At 38.6% G+C, this 13,582-nt stretch overlaps 1 protein-coding gene across 13 annotated transcripts in view; it reads right to left on the minus strand.

The window, feature by feature from the left end:
* INPP4A (inositol polyphosphate-4-phosphatase type I A) overlaps positions 1–13,582 on the minus strand; it is a 110,660-nt gene that overhangs the window by 40,750 nt on the left and 56,328 nt on the right. For 7 of the 13 annotated variants that reach the window (XM_054272195.1, XM_054272191.1, XM_054272190.1 and 4 more), the window contains 7 exons: positions 7,185–7,247; positions 4,619–4,837; positions 3,755–3,799; positions 2,164–2,282; positions 1,932–2,048; positions 849–928; positions 308–461 (listed from right to left, as the gene is read on the minus strand). In XM_054272195.1, coding sequence (XP_054128170.1) covers positions 308–461; positions 849–928; positions 1,932–2,048; positions 2,164–2,282; positions 3,755–3,799; positions 4,619–4,724 — 621 coding nt within the window. In that variant the 5' untranslated portion in view covers positions 4,725–4,837; positions 7,185–7,247. The remainder of the gene's footprint in view (positions 1–307; positions 462–848; positions 929–1,931; positions 2,049–2,163; positions 2,283–3,754; positions 3,800–4,618; positions 4,838–7,184; positions 7,248–13,582) is intronic. The other 6 variants (XM_054272199.1, XM_054272198.1, XM_054272197.1 and 3 more) reach the window with 1 other exon arrangement.

The raw sequence follows: 13,582 nt of genomic DNA on the forward strand, positions 1-13,582 counted from the left end.
AGTGCACCAATGAACAGTACCAGAAGCCTCTTCCAATGAAGAACATGAATACTTGATAACTAAAGCTTAATAATTTTAAATTAATTTTTTTCCCAAGACTTTTAACCCCACACATGAGCACCAAGAGCTCTGCAAATCTCAAAATGGCTTCATCACCATTAGGCTGCTCCTTACAGTATTTTGAAAATGTAAAGCTCTACTAAATATCAAGATAGACAGGAAAGTTGATGGCAGATGTCAACCTAGCTTATTCAATGCTGGCAATAAATCTGCATTCTTCTGAATTTGGTCGAATGCTCAAACTCACCCTTCCATTAATGGTATCAGGTGACCTTGTCACTGGAGGCCTTTGGTCAGATTTTTCCTCCATCTGCCATCCAATAACTGTGATGTTACCAACACGGTCACTTTCAGCCGACCTGCAACAAATACTCTGCGTTGAGATTTTTTTGGAGGAGGACCTGTTCATCAACAAGGAAACACTTATAAAAGGGTATTAATCTTCAAACTTCAATAACAGTTTAAACAGGAAGCTTTGCAACTTCATTTGTAATAATTTTATAATGGGTTAGTCCAACAGGAGAACATTCCCCTTATTCCACAAGGATGCTGCATGGAATGAAGGCAGCCTAGGTAGTGCTCTGTGCTCAGCTTATACATTTGAGGGTAACATGACAATGAGAAGAGATGCATGTATTCACACATTTTGATAATCAGAATATACTTGATATCAAAACAAGGGAGTTTAATTAGGTTCATTTCAACTTAGTCATGACATAAGAGGTTTTCATCTCATCTTAAGCATGTTTTGAAGAATTAACAGTTAAAAGAAGGAAAATATTACAAACCTTAGTGTTATGTGCAACCTGTGGTACTTCTCCTGAAGAAGATCCTTTACAGTGAATGTCCCAGAACCCAACAAATACATCTGAAAGAAGATGAGTTCCAGAATTTTATTTACCTTTACAGTGAACAAAGGCTTTGACCACAGCACTGAAGTGCAAAATACAATTATCATGCATAGAAGTCCAAGAGCAAAATCATAACTAAATACACCACATACAACTAATTAAAATCTCTTGAAATTTAACATATTTGACAATTTCTAAAAGTTTTTCTTCTACTAGAGGACAATATGCATTTTTGTTTCTCTAGGATATACATGGAGGCATCTCAGTATATATGAGCTTAGGTCAAGCAATTCAGGAACACTGAAAGCAATGGCTGAACAGGGCTCAGGCTGCATCATTGACCCAAATTTGTCTCCTTGTGAAGAACGTACTTCCCCTGGAAGCATTAATTTTTCCCTAAAGCTTCTCCATGAAGCACTGAACAGACAGGGACAGCTCTGCTGTCCCTGAGGAAGCCATGAAAGAGCAGACACATTGGGCCTGAAACAGTATTCTGGACAACAGTGGGAAAATAAACAGCCTGTATTGTCCAAAAATCCAAGTAGCAACATGGGAGCGCTGACACTGAAAGTTTTTTTTCAGTAAAGGAACAAACCTTACCCCTGAACAAAATGTAATGTATCAGTGATTCCCAGAATTTAGGTGTTCTGTTCCAAAGGAACGTTTCATTCTGGCATTTTGGCACAGGCTAGAAGCCTCAGTTAGGGATGTTAGATCCTATTCATTATCTAGTTCGCTAAAAATGTCCACAATGTAAGAGGACAAATGACAGGATCTTTTTTATTTAAATCCATGGTCTCCAAATTTGCTGCAGACAAGCCTCAGTTGAGAAAAGTGACAATGCTCCTCACTCTGTCAAGCCAATCTCATTTGTTCCTCCTTTCCCTACCCATCTTGCTTTCTGTATGATCAGTGCTGCTATCCCTTTGTTTTCTTCCACAGAAGTTACTAATTTTATCTCTTTGTCTCTCATTTCCTTGCTCCACTGACTGGGCAGGCAACAGAATAAAGCAAACTTACTGTTCCCTGAGATCTATCTTTGACGTCATACACGGAGAGTTTGATTTGTGTCATTTGATTGATAAGAGAGTCTTGGAAAAAGGCAATGCTGCTTAGAAAGATAGGATTACTTGTTCCCTGTAATCATAAACAAAAAGCCAAAAGTTAATGCAAGGTGATATTTTTTAGGAAAGAAATGATTCCTGTGTTAGCTTTGATTTTAAATCTAATCTAGAAATATCTGAGCACTCACCTCAATAATTTCAGTCTGTGCATGCTTCGTCCAGAATGCCTGGGGAGGCGTAGTTACACTCACTGCTACAAAACTATTTGGTTTTCGATCTAGCGATGGAGTTAGCAGCTCACTGCAAGCTTAGGTATGCAACAGATAAATACATTCAGATTCAGGATCTTTTTCAAGTTGCTGTAAGACTCCACATTTTTATAAAACCACATTATACACCCTGAGCAATCAAACCACAAAGGGCTTCATATTCATTCTATCACCACACCATAAAAGCAGACATCACTCATCTTTGTGCATGCAAACAGTAAACATGCAACCAGCTCAGCCTGGCTCCAAGCTCTGGAGCTGCAATTTAAACTTGTTCTCTTCTAATACATGCCTATCCACCCCTTGGCAAGCTCATCCTAAGAGCCCACATGCAGCTTTTCCCCTGGGAATCTCATGACCTGGCTGCATTTGATTCCAAGCCACGCTCCATTAAGCCCATTATCAAATGGCATTTGCCCAGGGACAGCCAACAGAAGCGCCTGAACATTGATCAAGCAGCACTGCTGAGGAAAACCAGCTTGCAATTGCAAGATGACAGCAATCTATTTCCTCTAAAATGTTACTGTGAGTTTAACTGCTGGGAAAAGGACTATGGTGAGTAGGAAACAATTTCCAAAAATTTTCACGAGTCACTCTACACAATAATATTAAATTTCAGAGCGAAATTCCATCTGTCTAGATACAGGTAGCTACAGTGTGGTCCAACTCAGCTTCAGCTATGTGCATGAAGTAAATGCTGAAATTTAGGTAAACAGCTTTGTAATTCTAGATATTTTAATTTATCTGAAAATAACTGAAATACCTCATTCAGCTCTGAGAATGCTTGTTAAGATTATTATTTATAACACAATTACACACAACTGAGAAAATTTTCTAATTTTTCATTAGCCTACTGTTAAGAGCATAACCTTTCAAATAAAAGTCCACTATTAAGCCAAGAAAAACATCCTGCAGTTGAAAATGTGGACTGAATTTTCAGCAAGAAAATATTATTCATTAATTCTTCAAGTGAGGTGAGTCAATGCACAAGCTTCTTGTCCAAATTCAACCATCTCACAATTCATGTCACTTCTGCATCTTGCATTATCAATTGACAACAGAAACCCCAGGAAAGAAGTTAGGTGTAATTCGCAATTCTTAGAAACCATTCTGCCCTAAAATGGTGTTTCCAGCAAATCTCTAGTTTGCTTGAAGATCTGAACTGCTGATTAACTGACAGTGAAGGGAGTTTCACTGCATCTTCACATAAACAAAGTAAACAAAAAAAAAAAATAATCATCATCATCATCATCACATAGTAAACATTAAAATTTTGTAAGACTGATATTTTAGTTACAGACTTTTAGAAACTCCACAAAATGAAACTGCTGGCTGCTTATCAAAAGATACTGTACAAGCAGGACAAAAACGGTACCCCATCTCCACAAAAATCAGAGCAAAGTTGCAAACTTCACTATATGAAATGCACTTCAAAATCAACACTTACAAAACCTCATACATATTCAACAGCACACATTATCAAAACTAGCATGAAAATCACTAAGCCTACCTAAACTGAACTCTAAAATTGGCTCATCTGGATCCTGAATGTTTCCTGTAAAACAGAAAAATTACCACAAGATTAGACAATTCACATCACTGCCCTGTGAATTCTTTCCTGAAGTTGCAATCACACAGAGAAAGAAACTACATTTTATACAAAAATATTTTTCTTTAATTCAGTGAGCCATGACTGGTATCGAAAACACTTATCTGGTAATCCTTGGTATCTAATAATTATTTGGAAAATCTGGGATGATCTCAGTTTACAAAACATATTAATATATGTAAACTTGCACAAGATTATACGCAATATGGGAATAGTAAATGCTTAATCTCAATAGAAAACAACAGGATTAAAGCCTGAGCCACTACTAACTCCAAATTATTAAATCTGTGGTAGTTAATAGGACAAAATTTAAAAGTACCTGTCTCTCTCACTAATGAAAGTAAACCTCTGAGGGTTAGAATCCTAATTTAATAACCATAAAAGATAAGAGAGACAAGCCTCAGCTCCCTGAACTCTCTTGAAAATTTTATACAATGTAAAACAAGGAGGTTGCCAAGACTCTTCCTAGACCGTGACATTATTTTGTTATTTTCTCCCCACTGCTTATTTTTGAGTGACAAACATAACTACAAAAAATCTAACTTAATTTTTTTAATGCCCCTCTGATTTCAATGTTTTGTCTATTTTAAAAGTTGCAAATTCAAGATTTTTAGAATTTTTTAGCATAATTCCTTTATCTCATTACCTCCAGATAACCAGACAGATCTAAATCTTCGAGCAATTAAAAGAAAAACACCAACATTAGCACAAGGCAGATTCTGGAAGAAGCAGTAACAGAGCAGTAGCTGTCAGGAAGGTACAAACCTGTCAGAGAAAGGCCAACCATGTCAGAGGTGACATCAATGGTGGAGGCCCTCTGCACGGTGCGGGACTTGGCCCCATGGCGGGGGCTGTGTTCTCTTGCTGTCATTTTCTCATGAAGAGCCCTTCTCTCCTGGCTGCTTGGCTTTAATGATGTTTGTCTCACAGCGTAGCAGAGTGCAGCAGGTTGTATCCAATTGCTATTCCTCTAACATTACCATGCTAAGCAACAGAGGAAGCAAAAATACACACCAAAATTTTAGGCCACTATCAGCTACTGTTTTTTTCAACAGCAGCAAATCTGCTGCCATAAAATCATCTCAGGTCATTCAAATAAAATGCTCAAGGCAGATCCAATGCATAGTAACTCCATTTGCATGAACTCTACATCTGCAAAATTTTACAGCAAATTGTTGAAAATTGGACCACATGCAAGAAAGTTTTTCTGTCAGAGAATGGGGCTTGAGAGAGACATGTTAAAAACCAGCTGCTCTTCTCCTTTGTCTAAGTGATTAAACCATCCTTAATGAAGTTTCCTGGTTTCTGCTCCCTGGGGAGCACAAGTAAATTTGTCAGATGGGGCCTCTGTCTGCAGAGGAAGCACTAGGGATAATGACAAAGGAACAACAGGTTGGTGGAGTGCAGAACAAAAGGGCAGGAAATGTTGTCAGTGTCAGCACACTGTGCTGTTCTAGGCTCTACTGCCATGAGAAAGGGATAATGAAAACTATAAATAATGCCTACTGGGCCAGAGAGAGGTTGAAATTCTGGGATGGTGGTGGAAAGAAAAAGCAAAAAGAGATGCCTGCTGATGTGGCAGATGGCAGCATCGGTGCTTTTCCTCCACTTTTTTGGACTACAGACATCCATGACAGTCCTTCCCCTCACAATGCCTATGAAGTGAAAATTACAGTAGGAAAGAAAGCCTACAGAAAATTTGGTTATGATTTTGAATGTGAATGTTCCTTCAATCAACCGTGCTAGCACTGCAGTTATGGAACTTTTTTATTTGTTTCATAATCTTATGACAAACTCTATTAATTTAGCAAGTAAGGAGTAAAATCTAATAAACCTGAAAAGTACTAATAAAGTAACTAACACCTTCCCAGCAGTCTGTCATTCATTCTACAAAACATTTGAACCACACTGCAAAATGGGAGAGTATTTCTTTTCCTTTTAGGTTGATGGGCCTAACAATGAGCAAGATGCATTCTAATTAAATAAAGCACCTAGCTTACATTTTGTTCTAAAACACCACTTTAAATCTGTCAGAAGGCCTCCAAAGGAACATTCAACCTGCTTAACTTAAGTCTCTGAATTTAATTAGTCAGCATACCGCTCTGGAGGATTTCAAAAGAATCTTTCTCTCTCTATGGGGTACTCAAGCTTCTTAACTATCACTGCTTCACTGGACACCAAAAATTCAAATGCAAGTTATGCAGGTAAGACAACTGAACTGAACACAGTCTGGACATCTACATCAGCTTAGAAATTAGATTTTAAACGAGGAGCTCATTCTAGGGAGGAAATTTGGACTTTGCCTACATAATAAGCCAGTCTGTTACCACTCAGAACTAAGAATTTGATTCAAGTCAGATTTACATAATATGGCATAAGTCAATTCCAAATAGGAAAAAAAAATTTTTTTGAATGGAAGAAGCAGAAATTGAGATCTCTGAACCTCCCACCCCAAAGCTCTAAAACTCAGTGACAGTGTATAAAAACAACACTCTGCCTATAGATAAAATTTCTTACAGCCAAATATTAAAGCAGGCAGATTTTCAATGCATATTGAATAGTTGAGGTTGGATAAATTCTGGAGTTTATCTAATCCAACTCCTTTGCTTGAAGGAAGCTTCTCAGGACAGTGTCCAGCTGGTTTTGGACAAGAATTGGACCAGGTCTTTTTGGACAAGACCTCTCTAACCAACCTGGTTGTTCCAAGATTTGATCACACACCGTAAAAAAGCTTTATTCTATTTATTAATGTTTAAGTGGCTAGTGAATAACCAACCTTTCTCAAATAGTACTGAATGTCCTAGTATTTATTCAAATAAAACTTCCATCAAAATTCTTTGACAGTTTCCAAGGCTTTCCATTCTCCTATATTTTCCTTTCTTTCAGCAATAGGTTTTCCTTGGTTTGTTCTTTGTATAATGTGATGTTTAACAGTCTGTAAATCTATTAAACCTAACTGCCTGATGAAAAGACCTACAAAATATACTTGCAGAGATTAAGACAGGATGCCATAGGCCCTTCCCCCAGAATCTATGAATAACATATTAGAGAATAATTGACATGTTCACCAAGGTACAGGCCAGACTGCAATTAGGTTCAAGAGCCTGGCTGCTTTTCAGTTTAAATCTCTGCAATCCTTAAAAAGGGTCAATCCTTGATAAGTTAAAAGAGGGTCAGGTATCTAATTTGTTTTGAAGCTATTTCTACTTAAATATTACTGAGTGTAGTAGTTTTCCAAGCCTCTCTAAGATCTCAACTATTCCTTTAAATTGCAATATTAATTTATCATTTAATGACACATCTTTACATTACTTACAAGGACCATACTTACAGAGGGCTCTTTTCCTTATGTGGGGAGGGATTTTGTATATCATAATATCAGTTAAATCCACATCTAAAAAAATAAACAAAATAATCATCATAAATTTATACTGCATACATAACGCCCAGTGGGCAGGTACCATTCTCAGATTAACTGTAAGTGTAACTTCTGATTACCATTGCTCACAATAAGGTTTACTGAAAATAAAAAATATTGTATGATCTTCTACTGGACCTCACAGAGCATTAGTCATGGCAATACCCAGCCACAGTAGGAGCACAAATAAATAAGCTTATGCTGAGAAGGACTGACTTCAGGTCAGCATTTGGTGAGTGGGTAAAACGGCTGTAAGAAATATATGTAAACATGTTTACCAAAAGGCTTGGTGCTATTAAGAAAAAGGAATGTATATGATATGTTGACTTTAAGACAACATTTATTACTATGCTTGCTTTTCTACAGCTAAACTTTCAAAATACTGTTGTTTGGAAGAGTTACAACTGTTACTGTCATGAGAGAAGATTCTGTGTCAAAACACAGAAGTTCAAAAGATCAGGATGCAGGTCTCTAAACACTATGTGAGGGAGGCTTCTACAAACAGGTGGCAATGAGCATTCAGTAACAGCAAATTATTTTTAAGCTTACTACAGCTTAATGAAGATTTATATTTTATAATGCCACCATCTCATTCAGTACATTTATATTAAAAGGCTATGTCTTTTAAGATCTCCCATTTATCCCATATTGCAGTAAAAGAAATTAGGAATTCCAGTCTCAGTTTCTTGCTTTAGTCACCAGCCCTACCAATTACCCAAGACTGCTTTAGAATTTAACATGAGCTCCTATGACTTACAGAAAGATATTATCTCACCTAAAGAACATAGGAGGCAACTCCTATGTTCTTTAGGTGAGATAATATCTTTTTGTATGATCTCAACTCACCACTCAGGTTCTCTGTGCAGTCAGTGGTGAGAGGCACTTCCAGAGAACAAGTCACTCTTTTCCAGGGTAGGTGGGATGAGTCACCCCATGGAGATACCTCTCTCTAATTATAAAAATTATTTAGATGACTCACTTAGCCCTGCTGCAGCTGGGCAAACTGGATCCCTCCTACAGCTGTGCTAACTCAGACAGGGGTGAGTTCCCTTTACTCAATGCATAACCAAATAGCAGGTGCTCTGATCCCTCTCCTGAATGACAACTGCTTCAACGATTAAAGCCTTATGGTCATGTTTTTGAGAAAAACCAAAGAAAGTAGCATTCTTACCAAATAAAAGGTAGTATTAAGAGTTTTCCTTAGATGGGATCTATCCTTAAATGGATAGTTTCCAAAGACTCGTACCACTCAAGCAGACAGCAATGCCAAGGCTGATGTAATTCATTTTGAGGCAACCTCTCCTGAAGATGGCATGATTTATCTACACACAGCCTTTGGCTTTGGCCTCACTAAGGTGGCAGACAGTGTATGTTGTGCAGCTTTGCACTTCATGAAGCTTTGCTGTAAGCCCAGTTTTCAACAGAAACATGAGGATCTGTTGTTGACCTCCAGTACTGGTAAAGGCCACATCCACAGTTCAGGAAAGGCTTCTGAACAAGCCTCCCTTCTGTTATGTGAATACTTATTTGTCACTATATTAGCACAAAAGTGTATGACCTGGAGAAAGGATCTTCATCTGATGCCATTTCTGCCCTGCTACCCTCGGGCCTGCCAGTTAGCTGTGGAAAGCAAACGCCATCCTGCTCAGCTACGTGACCTTGTGTCTTCTGGGACTGAAACTTTGGGACATTTGGTCTCACTCTGCTTGCAAGATCTCAAGCAAAAATTATGATCATCTCAGCCCCAGAATAAATCCCTGATGATTAGTTTCTACAACTGCAAGCTAATATTCTCCTCACCTCACCAACTGTTTTGGCAGTGCTTTGGTCTGTCCCCTTCTTGAAAAAAAATCTCCTACCAAACTACCCCTTGAAATAAACATGAAATAAACCTTTTTTCAGCCTAACATCTACTTTTTTGACACTCCTTACACAACTGCAGGAAACAGGATTTTTCCAATTCACACATCAATAAGCAAGAGAAAGAGGATACTCCAATTACTGACTGATTCAAAGTCTGCTTTGAGACTGTACTTTTCTACAGCCATAGTGCTCTAGACTTATGGCATTAGATCAGGTAAAAAGACATACCAAAGCAAAAAATGCAACAGCAATGGAAGGCTAAATGCTACTGCTATATCTACCTGAAGAGAATAATAAACAAAAAAAAAGAGTGTGACAGTTTCCTTAATGCTTTTTAAAAAAAACAACCATAACCACTGAAAGTTTACCATCATCTCCAAGAGAATATGAAAAAGCAGTTGTGGGTTACTTACTGAATTGCAATCAGTTTTAGAATCTCAAGGCTCTCCAGACTGTAAGGACCATTCCCTGAACCTTAACAATTAAGGTACTTGTTCCTGAAAAATCCATTTTGAAACATCAAGAGGGCTCCTTTAGCCAACTGCATTCTTCAAACAACATCTTCATAAATATTTTCTCTGATTGAAAATGTTTTAACAATACACAAAATCATAAAATTGAATATTGCTGAAACAGTATTTTGGATCTGCAGCATGGCCCAGTTTCCAACTAACATTTTATTAACCATATAAATATGGACAAAATAATGGAAAGGAAGAAATGCCTGATTATGGTAAGTTATGAACATGCTGCCTTTTGTGTAAGAGCACCATCTCTAGTATAACTAGCATGCAGGGAGTGTTTTATTGTTTATTTATTACTTCCAACAATAGAAAACTTTGGCAGTGAAACTAGATTTGACATGTTGGCTCAAACCCAATTTTTCAGCAATTCCAGCAACCCACCTCCAGCACCTGTTTCAAAGATGATGCAACGAACTTTATTACTCAGGCACAGGTCTGAGGTGAAGGTCTGGATCAAAAACTATCACTCATGGCTGCAGAGGCAGCCCAAGAGCAGAGCATCAGCCCAAAGGACTGCAGCTCCCAGATAAACCCTGCTAAGACCTTCTCCAATTAAGAGCTATTTTCTTTACAGTCTGACATGCACTTCACTATTCTGTCTCATTTAATGAGAAACTGAATGTCCTGAATCTCGCACAGATCAAAACAGGAAAAGTCAAAGCCATGAATTTGGCACCTTGAGTCAGATCCTTCCCGCCAAACTCACAGAGGCAGCAACACAGACCATGTCTACTGCAGATCCATGGATTGACAACAGTTTCAGTCCATTCATGCCATGAATGGACTAGGATGGATCTAGGCCTTGGGAAGGCAAAAGAATGCAGGTGATGCCAGCACCCAATATGAAGCTTTGCCTCCCACTGACATTATTTCCCCACAAAGACACACCGGGCAGGTGCCAGCTCCACAAAGAGGCTCTGTCTCTCCCTTCAGTCTGCTTCCTAAGTCTAGGTTCCCCTCATCATCTGGCTAAATATCCCCTTCTCCCAGAACCTTGAGTAACAAAAACAAAAATATTAAGTTTGGCCTGAAGAATCTACTTGTCACTCCCTGAGGATTCCCTGAGGATTCTGAGTAAGTGAGTAACCGCAGCAAAACAGGGAAAAGTCTTCCACAAGAAAATGAAATCAACAAACACAAGATGTAACAAAGGTATTTGTGCAATGCAAAAATCCCTGAATGCAACCTTCCAGTGATATTTAGATAAAAGGGCATTTCAGCACAGGAAGTGGCTTGTTTTCCTTTTGCTTTCCTGTCCACAGATCCTACTTAGTTGCAGATAAATTTGTAAGTCACAAAATTTTTTCTTGATCCTTCCCCACTATGAACTTCAGTAAACTCAAATAATCTAAAAACACAGATTTATCTTTTAATATATTTGAGTTCTTTTAACAGGAAATTGCAATTTAGGCCACTGAGTTCTCTGTGCAATTTAAAACTATTTGTCTGTATTCACAACATAAATAAAAATAGCACTCTTTTAAATGAGATACTGTTTTAATTTCATTCGTCATTAGAATATTTTTATTCCTTTAGTGCTTCTAGGAGCACAAAAATACACACATCCAGAGGTGGAAATGAGCATTTGTAACACATATGTCTGTTGGCTAAAAACTAAAAAGCACAGCTCTGTTTCACTTTGCAGAACGGCTTTATCAAGCTGAACATAGTCCAATGCCATGGAAAATGCTAAGTTTTGCTACAGGGGAGTTTGAAGTCCAAAGGCTCTCAGGCTCCTCTGTCACTTTACCAGCAGAAACTGAAACAGCTTACAAGTGGTCTTTACCCCAAATTAACCTTTACCCTCTTCACAAGAAATGTGCTGGGCACTTTGTGGTAAAGTTTCCTAGGATGAGTTCATTCCTCCTGAGCTGGGGTTCTCACCCTGCCTACACAGGCATGAGAAGGCCATGAGAACAGGGGACATATTTCCTGTTGAGGAGTCTGGACTGGAAACACTTATCTGAGTTTGATGGTCCTTTCAACACCCTCCCAACGCCTGCCTCACCTAGAGCAGTCTTTCATTATGACCATGAAGAATGTAGAAACACTCTGCTCTAGCTGGAAAAAACAAAATCCCTCTCTGAGCTCCTCCTGCTGCAATAAAAAGTGAGGCAGGGGGAAAACCCAATGAAAGAAAACAAATCAAACAAAAAAACAAGCCCACAAAAAACCCCAAGCACCACCCCAGAACACAAAAAAAAAAGAAAAAAACCAAACACAAACCAAACAACCCCAAATCCCACAAATAAACAAACAAACAAACAAATAAAAACAAACAATGATTTTAAAAACCCTCAAAAACCACAAACAAATCCAAACCCCAACACTTTATGACTTGAAATGGAGATGAACCAGACACATATAACATTTGCTAAAGATTTCACACTGCTGTTGTTTACAGATCAATGGCATTAACATATTCTCCCTCATACAGGCAATGAGAGGGGCACACAGACAAGACAGAGGGATAAAAGCACTGAAACAAGATCTGTAATAAGAAGTTTTGGTCAAGTTTGGATTACAACCAAATGTCTAGGGAACTATCTGATCTATGTACCTATAATATTCATCCACTCCACAGACTAATGTAGCACTAATTAAAGTCAGCGTATACTGAGCAAAACAACCCAGGAATCACAGAGCACTGACAGCACTGTCCTCTCTGTGTGTGATGGGATCTGACATCCTGCTCTGAAATCAGTGAGCTTCACCTGAGCAACAGGACTGCCCCTCAGAGTCACAGGGGAAACTTTATTTTCCTGACACTACATTTTCCCACGTGGAAGGAATGGTCCATGGGGTCACAGGCACAGCAAAAAAATCTCTCAAGCACTCTTCATTTCCACATGGGACTGTTCTGACTCACTGTGATTCTTACACTTACTATTTTAAATGTTTATATAAAGGAAAAATACACAACAGCACCTAAAGACAAACCAGCAATGCACAAATTCTTTCTCTAACTTATGTGCTTTAAAGAAGATATAACTGACTCAGAATTTGAAACAGTTTCAAGTATTTAGAAAATTAAAAATAAATGTTAGTGTAGGAGTAATATTCCACAAAGTTTATTACTAAGATTTAGGCAGCATAGCAAAACTGGAGTCCTAAGCTACTAATGCAAATCTGCTGGTGCATATTTCTCCATCAACACTTGTTTTGTACTCCTGAACTGTGTTTTGTTCATGTATTTCTGATCATGTAACTTTTTTTCTTACAGAGTACATGCCTATGCTATGCCTAATGGCCACAACAGTAGATATCTTTTTAAATATTTATTTTTCTGCTGTTCCAGTAACTTATTCCTTTGTGCTGCTTTCATTTTGTCTTCCTGGAAAATAAAATTATTTGTTTGCTTACAGTGACCTTTCTAAATCAATGGGACAGAGGGTTGCTGCAGGCCAAGATCCTGACTGCATTGCTCTTCCCTGCACTTCTTTCTGGAGTCACGTGAACAAGTGGTGGGATGCTGGCAGTGTGAAGCATAAGCCTCTAACTCCTCAGAGGCCAACACCAGTCCATGCTTCCCACCACTGTTCCCGTTCCAACGCCTCGGTGGAACAGCCTCCCAGTGAAAGGAATCCTTTTTAATGCCAGTACTACCCTGTGGGCAAACTGTAAGATCAGCCTGTAATATACAATGGAGGGGGTGTGCTGCGTTGGTTTCCTGCCAAATTCTCAAAATAGGTTCCTTGACAAGTACAGGAGGCCTGTCACTAGTGGTGTCCCCCAAGGTTCAATTCTGGTCCCACTGCTGTGTAACTTATTCATTAAGGATTTGGATGAAGGGGCAGATGCCGCCTCAGCAAGTTCTAGTGACACAAAGCTGGGAGAAGTGGCTGATACCACAGAGTGCTGTGCAGCCCTTGGGAAAGACCTCGAGAGGTTGGAGGGATGGGCAGAGAAGAACCACTTGATATT

The sequence above is a fragment of the Melozone crissalis genome, unplaced genomic scaffold, assembly GCF_028551555.1.
Source record: "Melozone crissalis strain CALT ecotype California unplaced genomic scaffold, PUWL_Pcris_2 ptg000013l_1, whole genome shotgun sequence".
Taxonomy (NCBI): Eukaryota; Metazoa; Chordata; class Aves; order Passeriformes; family Passerellidae; genus Melozone; species Melozone crissalis.